The sequence below is a fragment of the Ostrinia furnacalis genome, unplaced genomic scaffold, assembly GCF_004193835.3.
Source record: "Ostrinia furnacalis isolate ACB-3 unplaced genomic scaffold, ASM419383v2 OfSCF1653, whole genome shotgun sequence".
Classification (NCBI taxonomy): Eukaryota; Metazoa; Arthropoda; class Insecta; order Lepidoptera; family Crambidae; genus Ostrinia; species Ostrinia furnacalis.
This window is the reverse complement of record NW_021131892.1, coordinates 56,520-74,998: the sequence shown is the minus strand read 5'-3', so window position 1 is coordinate 74,998 and position 18,479 is coordinate 56,520. Positions and strand designations below refer to the sequence as shown.

At 34.8% G+C, this 18,479-nt stretch overlaps 1 protein-coding gene, 1 long non-coding RNA gene and 1 other non-coding gene across 4 annotated transcripts in view; all 3 read left to right on the top strand.

The window, feature by feature from the left end:
* LOC114353343 (clumping factor A-like) overlaps window positions 1-12,124 on the top strand; it is a 41,152-nt gene extending 29,028 nt beyond the window's left edge. The window contains exon 4 of one of the 2 annotated variants that reach the window (XM_028305309.1): window positions 10,801-12,124. In XM_028305309.1, coding sequence (XP_028161110.1) covers window positions 10,801-11,541 — 741 coding nt within the window. In that variant the 3' untranslated portion in view covers window positions 11,542-12,124. The remainder of the gene's footprint in view (window positions 1-10,800) is intronic. The other variant, XM_028305308.1, reaches the window with a different exon arrangement.
* On the top strand, window positions 154-5,846 carry LOC114353344 (uncharacterized). The gene is made up of 2 exons (XR_003655930.1): window positions 154-483; window positions 3,195-5,846. It is a non-coding gene; the product is annotated as an uncharacterized LOC114353344 (long non-coding RNA).
* Window positions 3,595-3,667, top strand: TRNAA-GGC (transfer RNA alanine (anticodon GGC)). The gene has a single exon. It is a non-coding gene; the product is annotated as a tRNA-Ala (tRNA).
* Window positions 12,125-18,479: the final 6,355 nt, after the last annotated feature.

The following is an 18,479-nucleotide window of genomic DNA, read 5'->3' as shown; positions in this document are numbered from 1 at the left end:
ATTTTATGCGTTTCTGTATTTTCATGGTTTCATCAAACAACCATGCACTCATTAATTTATTGCTCTTCGATATTACTGTACAGATATTAAAGATTAGAAAGATAAAAATCGCGATTAGCTTAACAATTTAGTACTTTATCAAGTCTACGGCAACGAAATGTAATGTAAGGACGGCCATTTTGGATCGTCGTTTGTTTTATGTAAAGAAAAATCGTGTTTTTTCGGCAGTTTCATTGTAAATTACACGGATTATTAGGGAAAAGTGGAAATTTTTATTGCTGAACAGCGATCCAGATTATTAATTTCGTGGTATTTTTTATAACGGACTGATAACAGTGTGACGCAAAAGATATAATTTCCAGAACTCTAGCAATACGTGATTTCTGTAATGATTATAATTTGAAAGTGACATTAGAAGTTGTGATTGGCAAACGCCACTGGAGCTGTGAAAACTTATTTGGATTGATTGGAAACCCCTTTTTGGTAAGCATCTTAATGTACTTTTTTACCTACTTAAGGACTCTATACACCAAGTCCCGGTGGCTTGGTATCAGAAGATTTATTTCAAAAGAAACATCATGTCGATGACTTGTACTTTATATGACTTTTCACAACTTGTCAAAAGTCGACTGCTCATGTCGGCGATCGGTGGGATTGGTGTGTAAACTGCATCATTTAGGCTGAGTAGCACCATCTTACTGTAACTTTGACAAACGTCAAAAATCTATTACACTCTATACAATAAACACCGGTTATTCTTATTGTTACGGTTAAAAAAGGTGGTGCAACTCAGCCTCAGACTTTCGATTCAGATAGAAATGAAATGGGTATGAAATCCACATGTCTTTTTAGAAAAATATGGTTTAGAGTAACTCGCCAATTACTAAGTTTGAAATGAAACACGAAATCCAATAGCTTTGAAACCTCTATACAGTCAACAATACTTTAAACTAATAAATTTTGGTGCAAAATATCTACCTTATTACCACTACGTAGTATCACAGTGTACCTTGACGTGTCGTCATATGTACCTACAGACGACAGCACATCAAGCTAAATACTGTGCCATCTTATTTCGTTGTAATACGGGCTATTTTTCAATAAAAATCTATAGTCTGATGTGCAGCCGTACATGTGCTTTGTTCTTTTAATTGCAAAGTTCTCGTGTTATCAGAATCTTATCAGAACCATCTTGAATGATGACGTCAGTTTACATAAGGTGTACAACTTTCTGATTCATTAATTATCTACATACTTACTTTTATGTCACCTTCTGCTTGAAGAAAATCTTTTAGTAGGTCTTTATTGCCAATAGGTGATTACCTATTAGATTTAATATGATAAGCTTGTACAGTTTTTGTTGAATATGCCTTGTCAATGTAAAAGTTAGATGCTATAGTATGTAATAACAGACATGGGCTTTTTATGATGGGAACCCATTAATGGCTATTTCTCATCGCCACGGTTCTCATCGTCACCTTCGTGGCGAATTTTATTTCTAACTTATTTCAACATTTTGTAAACAAAAATTGTAGCGCTTGATGTGAAGATTGTATTCTCAGTAAATCAGTCAAATAGTGAGTCTCGTTTGGAAGCTTTAACGTTTTGAATTTTTTGATGCCACGAAAGTGATTCTGTACTTCACAGCAATAATTTTTTCAAACTTTACTACTGTAAATGACTCTTAAGTGTTTATAAAACATATATTTTGTCTTATTTTCATAGATAAATAGTAATAACATAATATAAATAGGTACCTACTTAAATACAAGATAAAATTTTACCGATTACGTCACCTACTAAGTTACAAGATTCTACGCAATTGGTTTTAAGGGTGACACTGGTGGCATTCTGAAATGCTAAAGAAGCAAAAAACGGATTATCAGTACCTCAATAAAAAAGAACTCTAACTGATTATCAGTCCCTCAACAAAAATATATTTTTTATTTAGGCCAGAGGGCCTCGTATTTTTGTTGTACAACTTTTAACTCAAACTTCAGATTAAATTTATCTTACAAACAGATACACACACAGTCACATATACAGACATACATACAGTCACACAGACAGACAGACAACAAAAATACGAGGCCCTTATTTATTTATTGATGTACTGATCTCTACTTACCACGTATAATTTATTAGTTATTAAAATATTGTAAAAACATAAACACCAGTCACTATATTTTAAAATAAACCAAAGCAAGAAATCACTTTCGTGGCCTAAAATCACCTTCGTGTATAAAACACCACGAAGGTGATGCCACGAAGGTGACGAAAATTTTAGTTTTTTATGAATTATCCTTAAATTTGAATTTAACGGTTCAAGTTGAATACTACACAAATAAGTCTAACATGTTAAGTTTTCAATGGCAAAGTTTCAATTAAATTGTTTAAATTTTAGAGGTAGAAAATATTGTTCAAGCAAGCGACGGTATGTCTATGGATAATCACAAAAAGTTACGTATTTTTTTCGCGGAGCGACGATCGACCTATCTCACCTCCCCAATGGTCGAAGCGCGACTGACGTTAACCGAATAGAACGCTGTGATTGGTTGCTGGTGTTCGGTTTAACGGCAATCTTGTATTATTACTCAAAATTTTAGGTACCTAAAATCGTGTGACCAACGTATTTCGCTTTCTCAATTCAAAATAATTATAAGAAGATATTTTTTTGACTATTGTGTGGAAAGTATATTTAATTACGATGATTTTAGTATATGCTACACACAAATTGAATGAAAATTGTGAATGCAGTAACCAAATGTTTCATTGCAACCGAAGGTGTGACACGATGAGAACGCGAAAAATGACCCCGTTTTTTATCGTTTCATGTGATTTTTTCGTATTATTTTTGCTTCTATTACGATAAAATTTATTTTGTATGTAGCTAAATAGATATTTTATCATCTGATTTCAAAGTTATTGTTCTAACTTATACCGTTTATGAACTATTATTGTGTGACCATCAAATTTGAGTGTAAATGAGAAGTACCCTAATCATGATTAGGTTTAAATAAATAATTATTTTATCAAAACAAATTATTTTAATAAAAACAAATGGCTACCAAAAGTTAATTTATGTGTATATTATCAGTTACAATAAAGGTCATTCCGCTACCAGAATTTGATTGATATTTTTCTTAACTTTTGAGAATTGCCACTCTAAAATCCTCATGTCTTTTTTGTTTTAGGTCCCACCTACAAGAAAGCAAAGACGACGCAACTTTAGCAGTTGCAGAAAAACAGAAGAGCATCGTACAATGAATAAATAACAACAATATCAGTCTCATAATAACAAAATGGCGGACACAATAACAAATGAAGACGCTCCATCGAATAACGAATCAGGAGACGGCTTTTGGAACATTTTCACGATAACTTTAGTGTCAGTGGGCTTATTTGTAGTTCTTGGTGTGTCCGTGATCAGCGCTTATTATATTGGAAAAAGGAGAGCTAAACCAATCATAATAGACTCCACGGATGTCGAACCTCCTCCGACAAGGATTATACCTCGAGTGAGGAATGCGTATGCATCTGAAGGATCGTTTAGAACTGATTCTGATTAAATACAAATCGACGGGTTCGTCCAGTGTCTAAGTAGTTCAGTTGGAAGAGCAGTCGCCTGGCAAGCGAAAGGTCGTGGGTTCAATTCCCGCCTTAGGCACGCTGAAAATTCAATAACTATACAAATTGTTAACTCATAAAACTCGTAAGCCTTTTAAAAAGCGCTGTCACACGACCCAGTATTATTTTATTACCCTATCAATGCTTAGAGACAAATAATGGCACATGCTGAGAAGAAGCAGCGCAAGCAACTCTATTTATTGCTATCATAGCTATAAATGGTGACTTTATTTATTAAAAATATTCATAAAACTCGATTGAATAGAAAGAATAGATTGAATCATAGCATAAAATGACCTAAGAATTTTTATAATGTTCCTAATAAAAGAGATGTCTTAATAATACTTAGTCGGGTCATAAGTTCTGTCACATGTTTATAGTGAAATAATTGATACTTGTTTTTACGGTAATCATTTATATACCAATAGAAAGGTATTCAAACAAAGATTTTATGCTTATAAAAATTATTTCAAATTTTTCTCGCAATTATGAATACAAGGGTTCAAACTGCGCGGTCAGTGGTCTCTAGAAACACGAGCGAGTTTCGTATCAATATCGGCGGCTGGTTTAATACAGGATGCCTTGAGGGACTCCAAATCAGTATGAGACATAGAGCAGGCCTTCCTCTCCAAATGTTGCCATATTTTGTAATCCAACGTATTAGAGTCTGGACTGGATGATGGCCAGACTTCGTGCCGGCTGAGGTCAATTTTACGCCCTACGAGCGGGTTTAGCGCGCTTTTCGCTCTATGAGCTGGCTCAGAATCCTGCTGGAACTCCCAGTGTCTGTTATTGGGCATGATATGTGAAAAAGGTTCTATAAGCTTTGTGAGAACTGAATTTTGATACAGAATGGCATTCGTTTTTATGCCTTTCATGCAAAAAATACCTCAAAAAAGCCCAAATTTGAGACATGTTACCAAACCTTGAGTGACGATAAAAGCTGGCCTAGCTGGACAGCCTAAATTAAGCCGGTGCTTCTTCATTGATGTACGCATCCAACTTACCATTTTGTTTTTTTTGTAACTCTCCTCCATGGTAAATAACAACATTTGAAAAATGTTATTCAAGGTACTTTTTCCCGCGTACCGCTTAAGCAAAACGTGGGATTTCTTCAATCTCAAGTCTTTTAAACGCGCATCCAAGTAATTTTTGATTTTTATTCAAATAGTTTGAAGCCTTTAGTCTTCATCAATACCAATTTCACCCTGGTTCTGCTTAAGCCTACCTCCAGGGCAGGCAAAGTCTGCTAACGCATGGGATTTTTTTGAGTTCGCGCCTTCGCAGCTTTTAACGCTGCTGGAGTCCTAACCGTGCAAGAACAATTACTTTTGTTTTGTGTCTTCTACACTTAAATCTTCATTATATCGTTTGATGAAACGATAAACGTAAAATTAATATTTAATTCAATTTTTTCAGCACATCGAAAATCTGCTTTCGCGCGTAACCGCACCAATGCTGCGTGACAACTACTGTTCGGTCTTCTTTGTGCGTCCACTACATATTTAAAAACAAATAAAATTCAAAACAATGCACATTTTTAATTTTGTTAAATATTCTAAATTCTAATTCAATAAATATTTTTGAGACCTTCATTCAAAATTCAAAAGTTATGATCATGTGACAGAACTTATGACCAGACTAGGTAATTATAGTGCAATTTATAATAAGCTACTGCTAATACAATTTTATTTTAATCATGTGATGTAATATACAAATAATAAATATTTTTATACGGTGTTGTGTGTGTGTAAACTCTTTATTTATAACGTCTCTCGACTTAACGACAAACTCCATTATAACGTCGGGTTACTTTGTTGGTTTACTTTATTTTCCATGGCTCTACTCTGTCACTTCATTAAACGTCCACTCTCTTTAATGTCATTAAATAATCAGTCCCTTAAGTTTCCTTATTTAGAATTCACACTGTATTCAATTTATCGAAATGCTAGTACAAAAATGTTTTAAAGTTAATAATTTAATACAGACGTTATGTACACGATATTTTGTATCTAATATCAGTCACTCGTAAATGAATCAGAATCATGTGTGACTAGCCTATAATGATGGGAGATTTACCACATTATCACTAATGTCTCATATAAATTGGGGTAATTTTGTATAAAAGTATATTTTATGTAAAATTGTTAACAATACTGTACAGAAAAGATGAAAATGTATTACTTACTCGTATTTAATAAAGTTTACCGTCAGTTGTACACGAGTATTTTTCAATACAGCCAGAACTTCATTTTCTTCAACTACAAAAAAAATATCTTCAGCAAAATGTGATAATCAGAGGTTAAGTCGTAATTCTTCTACGTGCTGTCACTGTGACATGTAAAAAATATGACTGGACGCATCCTCAGTGTTCCATGACACTGATCAGAGACAAAAAGCTTGTTCTTCATTCGGTAACGATCTAATTGAAGGTTGCATAAAATCACTAATTAATAACTACCATTGTTTTGTAAACCACTAAAGCGATTTAGTTGAAATTAGGTAGAGTTTGAAGAGACCCACCCACTAGGTGGACCGACGACCTCATTAAGGTAGCAAGAAGGCGCATGGACGCAGGCCGTTACCAATAGTCATTATGGAAATCATTGGGGGAGGCCTATGTTCAGCAGTGGACGACCTATAGCTGAAATGATGATGATGAGACTCAGGGTAAAGGCAGAATAGTTTTTATCCCGGTTTTTGGAAGGGGATCAAGCATATCACAAGCCAAAATTTCCAGCTTTCCATGGGAAACAGCTAAATAATCCTGAAGTGTAAAGCGTAATGTGGAAAAATCATTCGTTTACAAAAAATATAATTATTACAGAATATTAATCACTAGCTTACGCGTTTGTAATTAAAATGCTAACTAAGATATTAATTGTTTATTATATAATTGGCAAACACTTCTTGTCGTAATGTTATTGTAATTTGGTCAAGGAAGAAGTATCGGAAACTATTATTGCCAAAGATAATGATATTACCTACGTAAGTACAATTAATAGCATGTTATCTTACAACACAATGACCTAAATTGATTTAGGACCTGATAATTTAAAAAATAAGCCTAAAATTCATGCAATAGATTCATGTAAAGTCAGGGTCAAATAGTTCGTAACACTCAAAGTAGCCAAAAATTCGCAACACGTCTTTGTTACAATGAGGGCTATCGTTTTTATACTTAACAGTTGGCACCCCTGGCGATTGACAGGACCTTACTCTACAGTGGCGCCATCTTGATGAGTGCAAATGCGATAGTCCTCCTACCACTTTAGCGCTCACAAGTTGGCGCCACTGTCTTCGCTACTAGCAAGTGACAGGACCTTACTCTACAGTGGCGCTAACTGGTGAGCGCTAAAACGATAGCCCTCATTTGAATAAGGTTGCGTTGTCAACTTTTTGGCTACTTTGGGTGTCACGAACTATTTGACGCTGACTGTACCTACCTACTGTCAGTCGACTAAGCTGAAGCTGTAAGGTAAAGTAGAGATCTCTTTTAGTCTAAGGGCTGATTTTTCAATCGTCGGATAACTTTTAACTGAAGAATAAGTTTGGCACATTGACAGTTTCAGTATGGGAAATATGTCAAAATGACAAGCTTATTCTTCAGTTGAAAGATATCTGACGATTGAAAAATCAGCCCTAAAACTCATTTGAATAATTTACAAAGTATTTGTATAGTCGCGTCGGTAATATTGTATAGGTACTTATGTAAGTATAGAATCAAAATACGAGAAAGTAGCCTAGGTTTAGGTAAAGGTATTTCACCATAGTGAGTAATCATAATAACATGTCAAGCATGAAAAGTTTTAACAAATTAAAAGTTATTATCATTTTAATAACATGACGTCGATAGATTGCAGACATCTGGAGATCTAAATAATTAATAGAAGTTCCAGAAAGTAAATACTTCATCATCGGTGATAAGCAACGACCTTTACATCTTCACTAATGTTCGCCCGTGACTCCGTCCTTGTTTTTTCGATGGAATTTTATCGCAAATTCCTTCGCAATCAGTGAGTAGCCGCACAGTCGTGCCTGATTACAAATATAAAGATTTTACTTGATTATTTTTTAATTCTAAATAAGTACGTAGGTAACCTACGATTAGTAAATCTGTGACGTAGGTATTAAATGCGTCTGAATTTGAAAGTTTGATGCTAAAGGTAATTATTTTTAGTCTATTCGTACCTACTAATTATCCATTTTCGATTACTTTTCAATACTTTGCTTTTTTTATGAAATTCCGATACTTATCATACTGTTTAATCGGTCTTAAAAATATGTTGAACAATAAATCATTTTATGTTGGCTTTGAATCGGTTGTTTCGATGTGTCTCAGTTCACATTATTGTGCCTAGATATGAAATTATAGGATTTTTTGATGCTTTCTAAAGGAATCATATTACTCAAAGCGCTTTAAAATCTTACTTAACCTGCAAAAGGTTCAAATAGTGAGTCGTCATTATCATCATCATCATGTCATTAGCCATTAGTCTCCCCTGCAGAATATGTAATTAATCTATACTAATATTATAAAGCTGAAGAGTTTGTTTGTTTGTTTACTGGAACGCGCTAATCTCAGGAACTATACCGGTCCGATTTGATAAATTCTTTCAGTGTTAGATAGCCCATTTATTGAGGAAGGCTATAGGCTATATACCATCACGCTGCGAGTAATAAGTGCAGAGCAAAAATGAAAAATGTTGCGAAAACGGGTTTTCACGCGTACGAAGTCGCGAGCACATCTTGTCTAATTATAAGATGGCGAATATGTAATTAATCTATACTAATATTATAAAGCTGAAGAGTTTATATTTGTTAATTTGCTTGAACGCGCTAATCTCAAGAACACTACATACTTAGTACGATTTGAAAAATTCTTTCGGTGTTGGATAGCCCATTTAACAAGAAAAGCATCACCCTACAGCCAATAGGGGCGGAGCAGTAAAGAAAAATATTGCAAAAAACGGGAAATATTAATTAAACTACTCGTATTTTCACGCGAACGAAGTCGTCGGCACAGCTACTTCGTTCGTTCGTTTCAGCCAAATGACGTCCACTGCTGGACAAAGGCCTCCTCCAAGATTTTCCACAATTCACGGTCCTGTGCTGCCCGCATCCAGGCTCTTCCCGCGACCTTTACCAGATCGTCGGTCCACCTAGTAGGGGGCCTGCCCACGCTACGTCTTCCAGCCCGTGGTAGCCACTCGAGAACTTTTCTGCTCTAGCTCGTAGAGACAGCTACTTAGCCTAAAATAAAAAAAACATAATATCCGCACCCACATAGTGTTGTTCGCTATGCACAGCGTTTTACATCAACTTATCCGTTCCGCGAATGCTTTGTCCCGGTTGGCAGCGGCAAAAATCACGGGAACGCCGGGACAATGCAATGGAAATGAACGCGTTTCCTCTAGCCAGAACTAATTAAGTGAGCTGGTGTAGTGATGTAATGTGAGGTGATGGAAATATCGATAAACATCAATGTCGACGTTTTTACTAAAATCTGAAGCACTTACATAGTACGGGAACAAATAATGATAAATTTTTGGTGAGTTCGGTTTTTCCTAGACTAAAATACACACGATGGCAAAATCTATTAATCTATTCATATAATGCCAAGACAGTAAAAACACAACCCTTCTTTTGGCGCAGTCGGGAAAACCATGTATGTATTATAGCTAATAGGCAGGTGTGTAATTGCAATTGCATTCGTATATTTCCTGAAATAATCATTAAATGCATAATATTCAGATGTGAGTTGATTAGATTTTGAAATCAATGCATTGATTCAAATTTCAATTTACTTAGCTGATATTTACGAGGAATGCGTGTAAATACAATCAATTTATTGTCTAAGTTATGGGATATGCTATAGCCTTGGTGTACCTTCGATTTTTATTGCTGGCATTTAACCAGCAGTAAAATACATTTTTGTAAATTAATAATTTGCAGTGTCAAGTACATACCGTCCGACTGTTATACATAAGTCAGCCAGCACATTTGTAGTCTAATTGGACAGCTAAATCTTTGACTATCCACAGACAAATAAAAGATCTTATTTTAAGGAATAAAGGTATTCTATTCTTATTCTATTCATATCGATAACCTTCACATCCTTAGCCCTATTCTTCTCGGGTGCATTTTTTCTATTAAGTACTTGTACTATGGTAATGGAGGGAGGCTTGTTAGGGTTTTGTGCGAGCAAATTATGGGTTTTAATGACAAGGGGAAATGCCTGTTATGGGGAATTGTAAACAATATGAGGTTAATGGAAACAAAGGGTGCTTCAGTACGCTTAGCCCTTGCTCGGTCAGTAAGCTCGATCAATCTACTTTAATTACAATTGTTGGTATCAGAGTAAATACAAATGAGTAGGTCATCTTCATAGAAACGCACCGAGCGCGGTTTGTATGGCGCGCTCACATACAAACCGCGCCCTTGCGTTTCTATGAAGATGACCTACTCATTTGTGTATACTCTGTTGTTATGGCTGGAAAATATCGAGAAGGACCGACCACAAAATAGGAATGGGAAAAGGCATAGAAGAAAGTAAGAAAAGGAAGAAGTTGTTTTGACTGGAAAATTAATGATAGTACCAAAACGACAATAATAATCAATAGTAAAAAGGAATATTATAGAAAGTAGGTAAGAGCCTATTAAGCAGGTTGTAGGTGTAATGTCCAGGATTGATACACAAAAGTGACATTAAAATTACTGTAGAGACTGGTTGGTTAGGACATAACAGGTATTGGCCGATAAGAAATACAAAATAAATGATATCAAATTCTAGATCGTAATCTAAATTCACACTTGATTGCTAGTAGGGTGATTGCTATAGTAATTGGCCTGTACATAGTTATTGGCCACCTTGGCTAAAATAAAAATAAACAAGCATATGTACGTTATTAAGAGTGGAAAAGAGACACAAATACTTTCTCTGAGCAATACGCTGTCCAATGTAGTATGTCAGAGTAAGAACAGATGGCACTCTAAACAGCAGAAGCTTTCTTTCGACAACGAGTCGTCCGAGTAGCCGCATGCTTGTCAAAATTTTAAGGTAAATATTTATGAATATTGTTCGTAATTTAATTGTTTTTGCTTGTTATAGTAATTTTACTGATTTTTTTTGTAAAGAGATAAATGGTAGCTTATGTAGATAGATTAAGTTANGTAACTGACAGTGACAGCGAAGAGGATGCTGAAAATGGCCCATCGACCCCTGGAGTAACTGACAGTGACAGCGAAGAGGATGCTGAAAATGGCCCATCGACCCCTGGAGTAACTGACAGTGACAGCGAAGAGGATGCTGAAAATGGCCCATCGACTCCTGGAGTAACTGACAGTGACAGCGAAGAGGATGCTGACATTGGCCCGTCGACCCCTGGAGTAACTGACAGTGACAGCGAAGAGGATGCTGAAAATGGCCCATCGACTCCTGGAGTAACTGACAGTGATAATGGTGGCGAAGGGGATGGTGTCACTGGATCTACAACCCCAGTGACTGACTTTGACGGTGAAGGGGATGGTAATTCTAGCACTACACCGCTGTGGACGAACACTGTTGACGAAGATTTCACAGGAACCGTCACTGAAACATGGTCAACTGCCGGAGATAACACAACCGAAGATGTCACCACTGCTGACCCTACTGATGAGAGCTCATCAAATAATCCAGGCTTCTGGAACCCCTTCACAATTACCATGGTGGCTATTATATCAGCTACAGTTCTTTTCTTATTGTGCCTTGTGTTCTATCAACTTGGCAAGCTAGCGGCTAGAAGGCGATCGTCACCAGTGATCGTCCAAGAAATCGATTACGACAATTTGCCCAGATCCATGACCGTTCCAAGAGCTAGAGTATACACTGACGTTGGTATGAACCCTTTTAGAAACAGTATACTAGCTGTTTGATTTTAAAACTAAATGCGATGCAAATCCTTTATTGATCACAGCATTAGATTCTTTAAAAGACTATAAAAGAACTTAATATATTGGGTAGAATATAGACTGTCCCTTTGAGACTGCATATTATGACGTAAAATATTTGTTAATAATATGATTGTAAAAATCTGTACTTATGTGTAAAATTTGTGCTTAAAATTTTCGCTTCTTTTCTTTCTGTATTGTTACATTTTCTTTAGCTGATCGACATTCGGTTAGTATAGACTTTGTTTTTTCGTGTTTCAATTTTAATGCAGTATTTACTAGGTACTGCATTTAATCAGAGATTATTAAGTAGCTTATATCTATACTCGTATCAGTGGAATTGTTTTGTAGATTTAATCTTATTATGTCGTACACTACAATTTACAGCCGCAAACGCCATGCTTTAGTTCAACAAAGTATTAGTTTAATTGATTAATTTGTAGAACATTTCAAACAGTATAATATTGTGATAATGTGTAGATAATGTATAGTTTATCGAGAAAAAATGTATATATTTACTAAATTGCTATTGTAAATGTTATTTTGTTTATACGAAAACAGATTTTTATCATTAAAGGTTATTTGCAAGGCAATTTATTTTTAACTATTATCTACTTGATATAAAATATCCTCCTATTCTAATGATCTAATTTCTTAAACGCTTAAATTTAAGCGAAATAAATGTGTATTGTTATTAACAGTGTAGTGTATTTTAGTATAATTATAATTTTAAAGGAAATTGACTCGAATAACATACTCTTATCTGTGTGTAAAATTATTAATAAGGATTAAATTATGATATCTCTTGGAATTTATTAAATCTTCTTGATAAATTATATAAATAGTGTAAATAACAAGTATGTACATATTTCAAATGTGATTCATTTATTACAAGAAATATTGTAGGTTGTGATGTTATACATTAAGAAATAAAGTTGTTTCTTGTTGATTACCTTTCTTTTATTAAAGATTATTTTATGACAATGCATGAGGTTGAATATTATAATAAAATTATCTATTACTATCTACTTAATACTTCATTTACGTAGGTATCATTATGTTATCAGAAAAATAGCATACGCATACTGTAATGCATTTTATTCGATTATCAAATGAATCCGCTTATTCACAAGATAATTTTGATCATATTTTTTGATATAATACTTAAGATTCCGGGTTCGAATATTATTGAAAAACAAAATTTACTTATCCCAAAAACGCTGTCAACTATACAAAATGTATTTGTGTACAGTACCTATGACAGATAGAGCCAAACATTGTGGCATCATAATTATAAAAAAAAATATAGTCTGATATGATGGACCTACTTTGAATGCATGGAAATTACTGATGGGATCCACGCATACCACGGCCGCTAGACAAATAAAAATGCATAATGATTTCCGTTAGATACAAAGACAATCATCTAAGAAAGTGAGCGAATTTAAATAGTTCAATCAAAAGGCTAGAATTTATACATACGTATTACGTATATATTTTATATTTTTAATTGCAGCGCCCAACAGGGTCCATAATTAACTGCATTATCACATTGTAACACCTATACTATTGTGGAAGCAATAAACGTATTGAGTATTGAGCTATCATCAACATAGGTCTCCCCTTATGATTTCCATACTGACCGGTTGATGTGGCCTGCGATCGCCTTCCTGTTTGCTACCTTTATGAGATGGTTGGGAGCTCGATTCTCGAGATTGTTGATAAATTCTTATCAACCAAACAAATAATTCATCTAGATAGGTCAAATTTTGAGAAAGAGGTCAATATTTTAGTGTAGAGTCAAGAGAACAATCATAAGCTAATACTTGATTGGACGTAGGTACCTATAAAGTACTTTGAAAAGGGCCTACCTTACTAATAGAGAATTTGTACAGTCGACAGCACGTCAACGTAAACACTGTGGTATCTTACGTAGTTGCGATAGGGGCGACTTTGCAACGAAAATGTATAGCTTGATGTGCTGTCGACTGTACATAAATTACCTGCCAAAACCACAGAATAAGTAATAGTACAGGTACAGAAGGATTACTCCGCAAGACGATTTAAATAAATGCGAGTCTTGCTACGACGTGATACAGTGGAATTCAGCTCGCACAGCACTACGTACCTACAATTTTATTCACCCACAAGTTTTGTCTCTTTCTATCGCGTGCCTCTGAACTCTTCTTACGCTGTTAGGGTTGCTGTCTAGTAGTGTCTAGTAAAAAAATAATTAATATACTTATTTGTAATGAGGTACGTATGTAGGTAAGTACGCATTCATTATGGAAAACCTTGGGAGAGGCCTTTGTCCAGCAGTGGACGTCATTAATTTGCTGAAACGAACGAACGCATTCTGAGCAGTAGTCATGGTAGGTTAGATTCCTATACTATCCTAAGAATTATTGATTACCTACATGGCCAACATACCTTTCAGCATCTTTGGGAAGCGAAAAAAGAGATAAATCCGGTAGATTTCTTTTCGAATTTAAACACCCGAACGCCACACAATAATATTTCTTTCTCTTTATGTCCATTTTGTAATAATACTTCGATCATAGAATTAGGTACTACAACGCACGCCAGCGTCCTGACGGGCGCGCGCGTGACACTCGACTGATATAATCCCCGCCGGCGGGGCGCTTCGCTGTAGGTAATTATCGGATGTACCGCGCGGAGTGAGCCAGGCCTGCCAAAACTGAAAACAGCTTAGGTATGACTTCGTATGAATTTTATTAAGAGGAAAAACATTTTTTATGTCATTTTCGGGGCTTACATCCAGAAGAGCACGACATGATTCATGAAATGAGTCATAATACTAGAATTTGTTTTCTACGGGATTTGACCCCTAAAATTAACTAGACTACAGCACCACCCATGGTACGAGTATATCAATTTTTATTTTTTTATTTTACAAGGAAAACAATACAGTGTAAAATCTATGTAGACTAACATTTTAGACATGTTTTCACATTTAGAGCCTGAGTAATGCTTGTTTATCAATAAACAAAAATAGAAAAGAAGTTACCAAGCCAAAGTTACCTACTACTAATTAAATTAAAGTTTAATACAAAAAAGCACCTTTCAAGAATGCACATCAAACCAGTCTTTGAAGAGATTTCGTTTAACATGCTGGAATTGAATAAATCAATATCGGAATCGCCAGCCATAAGGTTGAATTTATTTCTATGTAGAGTCTAGAAAATACCTAAGTACTACTATGTAACTCGTAGCACGTAACAGGCATCAGTCGACATTTAAGTAGAGAATAATATATTTTATTATTCCTCAATTATAGAATGCAATAATCAATAAAAACTGTCTACCTACTAGTTTTTTTATTTATTACTTACAACACATTTTATGCGTTTCTGTATTTTCGTGGTTTCATCAAACAACCATGCACTCATTAATTTATTGCTCTTCGATATTACTGTACAGATATTAAAGATTAGAAAGATAAAAATCGCGATTAGCTTCAATTTAGTACTTTATCAAGTCTACGGCAACGAAATGTAATGTAAGGACGGCCATTTTGGATCGTCGTTTGTTTTATGTAAAGAAAAATCGTGTTTTTTCGGCAGTTTCGTTGTAAATTACACGGATTATTAGAGAAAAGTGGAAATTTTGAATGCTGAACAGCGATCCAGATTATTAATTTCGTGGTATTTTTTATAACTGACTGATAACATTGTGACGCAAAAGATATAATTTCCAGAACTCTAGCAATACGTGATTTCTGTAATGATTATAATTTGAAAGTGACATTAGAAGTTGTGATTGGCAAACGCCACTGAAGCTGTGAAAACTTATTTGGATTGATTGGAAACCCCTTCTTGGTAAGCACCTAACTATACGAGTACATTTACCTACCTACCTAAGGACTCTACCAAGCCCATCGACATCCCGGTGGCTTGGTAGACATCGGCAACTTTATTTCTTTTGACAACTTGTCAAGAGTCGACTGCTCATATCGTGGATCGGCGGGTTTGGTGTGTAAACTGCATCATTTAGGCTGAGTAGCAACATCTTACTTTAACTTTGTCAAACGTCAAAAGTCTGTCAAACTCCATACAAAAAGCACCGGTTATTGTTATTGTTTCGGTTAAAAAGGTGGTGCAACTCAGCCTTAGACTTTCGATTTAGATAGAAAGGACATTTGAACTTTTGCACGTAATTGTAACATAATATTAGTGATTTCCTATGAAATGGGTATGAAATCCACATGTCTTTTAAGAAAAACATGGTTTAGAGTAAATTGCCACTGACTAAGTTTGAAATGAAACACGAAATCCAATAGCTTTGAAACCTCTATACAGTCAACAATACTTTAAACCAGTGTTTTTCAACCTTTTTCATGACGCGACCCCCCTAGCATGAAAAAAATTTTTGCGACCCCCCGACCGTTCACTTTTTTTTCATGCTTTTACGAAGATGTTGCAGGGACCGAATTCTTCAATCTATACAACATTGCATTTGCATAATTAGATTTCGGATAAATCTAGCTTTAAAAAACTTTACTGTTTTTTTTACTGAGGTAGTTTTTACGACCTCTCGCGACCCCCCTATAGAGGCGACCCACAGGTTGAAAAACACTGCTTTAAACTAATGATTTTTGTCGCAAAATATCACATTATTACCACAGTGTAGTATCACAGTGTACCTTGACGTGTCGTCGTATGTACAGACGACACACCAAGCTTAACACTGTGTCATCTTATTTCGTTGTAATACGGGCTATTTTCCAACAAAAAATTATAGTCTGATGTGCAGCCGTACATGTGCTTTGTTCCTTTAATTTCAAAGTTCTCGTGTTATCAGAATCTTATCAGAACCATCTTGAATGATGACGTCAGTTTACATAAGGTGTACAACTTTCTGATTCATTAATTATCTACATACTTACTTTTATGTCACCTTCTGCTTGAAGAAAATCTTTTAGTAGGTCTTTATTGCCAATAGGTGATTACCTATTAGATTTAATATGATAAGCTTGTACAGTTTTTGTTGAATATGCCTTGTCAATGTAAAAAGTTAGATGCTATAGTATGTAATAACAGACATGGGCTTTTTATGATGGGAACCCATTAATCATGATTAGGTTTAAATAAATAATTATTTTATCAAAACAAATTATTTTAATAAAAACAAATGGCTACCAAAAATTAATTTACGTTATTTATTATCAGTTACAATAAACGTCATTCCGCTAGATTAATCTTTTTAGAATTACAACTCTAAAACTGATGTATTTTTGTGTGTTTTAGGTTTTACTCAAGGAAGGAAGGACGACGCAACTTTAGCAGTTGCAGAAAAACAAAAGAGCATCGCATAATGAATAAATAACAACAATATCAGTCTCAGAATAACAAAATGGCGGACACAATAACAAATGAAGACGCTCCATTGAATAACGAATCAGGGGACGGGTTTTGGAATATTTTTACCATAACTTTAGTGTCAGTGGGCTTATTTGTAGTTCTTGGTGTGTCCGTGATCAGCGCTTATTATATTGGCAAAAGGCGAGCTGAACCAATCATACTAGACTCCACTGTTGTCGAACCTCCTCCGACAAGGATTATACCTCGAGTGAGGAATGCGTATGCATCTGAAGCATCGTTTAGAACTGATTCTGATTAAATACAAATCGACGGGTTCATCCAGTGTCTAAGAAGTTCAGTTGGAAGAGCAGTCACCCGGCAAGCGAAAGGTCGTGGGTTCAATTCCCGCCTTAGGCACGCTAAAAATTAAATAACTATACAAATTTTTAACTCATAAAACTCGTAAGCCTTTTACAAAGCGCTGTCACACGTCCCAGTATTATTTTATTACCCTATCAATGCTTAGAGACAAATAATGGCCAATGCTGAGAAGAAGCAGCGCAAGCAACTCTATTTATTGCTATCATAGCTATAAATGGTGACTTTATTTATTAAAAATATTCATAAAACTCGATTGAATAGAAAGAATAGATTGAATCATAGCATAAAATGACCTAAGAATTTTTATAATGTTTCTAATAAAAGAGATGTCTTAATAATAATTATAGTGCAATTTATAATAAGCTACTGCTAATACAATTTTATTTTAATCATGTGATGTAATATACAAATAATAAATATTTTTATACGGTGTTGTGTGTCTAAACTCTTTATTTATAACGTCTCTCGACTTAACGACAAACTCCATTATAACGTCGGGTTACTTTGTTGGTTTACTTTATTTTCCACTAGCTTTTGCCCGCGGCTTCACCCGCGTGAAATTTAGTGTCACAGATCGTCATAAATTATAGCCTATATGTTAATCTGGGTTACAAACAATAATACTGTAAAGTTTCAATAAAATCCGTTTGGTAGTTTTTCCGTGAAAGAGTAACTAACATCTAGACATCCACACATCCAGACATCCAAACATCCACACATCCAAACTTTCGCATTTATAATATTAGTAGGAAGTAGGATGGCTCTACTCTGTCACTTCATTAAACGTCCACTCTCTTTAATGTCATTAAATAATCAGTCCCTTAAGTTTCCTTATTTAGAATTCACACTGTATTCAATTTATCGAAATGCTAGTACAAAAATTTTTTAAAGTTAATAATTTAATACAGACGTTATGTACACGATATTTTGTATCTAATATCAGTCACTCGTAAATGAATCAGAATCATGTGTGACTAGCCTATAATGATGGGAGATTTACCACATTATCACTAATGTCTCATATAAATTGGGGTAATTTTGTATAAAAGTATATTTTATGTAAAATTATTAACAATACTGTACAGAAAAGATCAAAGTGTATTACTTACTAAGTTGTACACGAGTATTTTTCAATACAGCCAGAACTTCATTTTCTTCAACTACAAAAAAATCTCTTCAGCAAAATGTGATAGTCAAAGTATACCAGTAGAATTAAACACA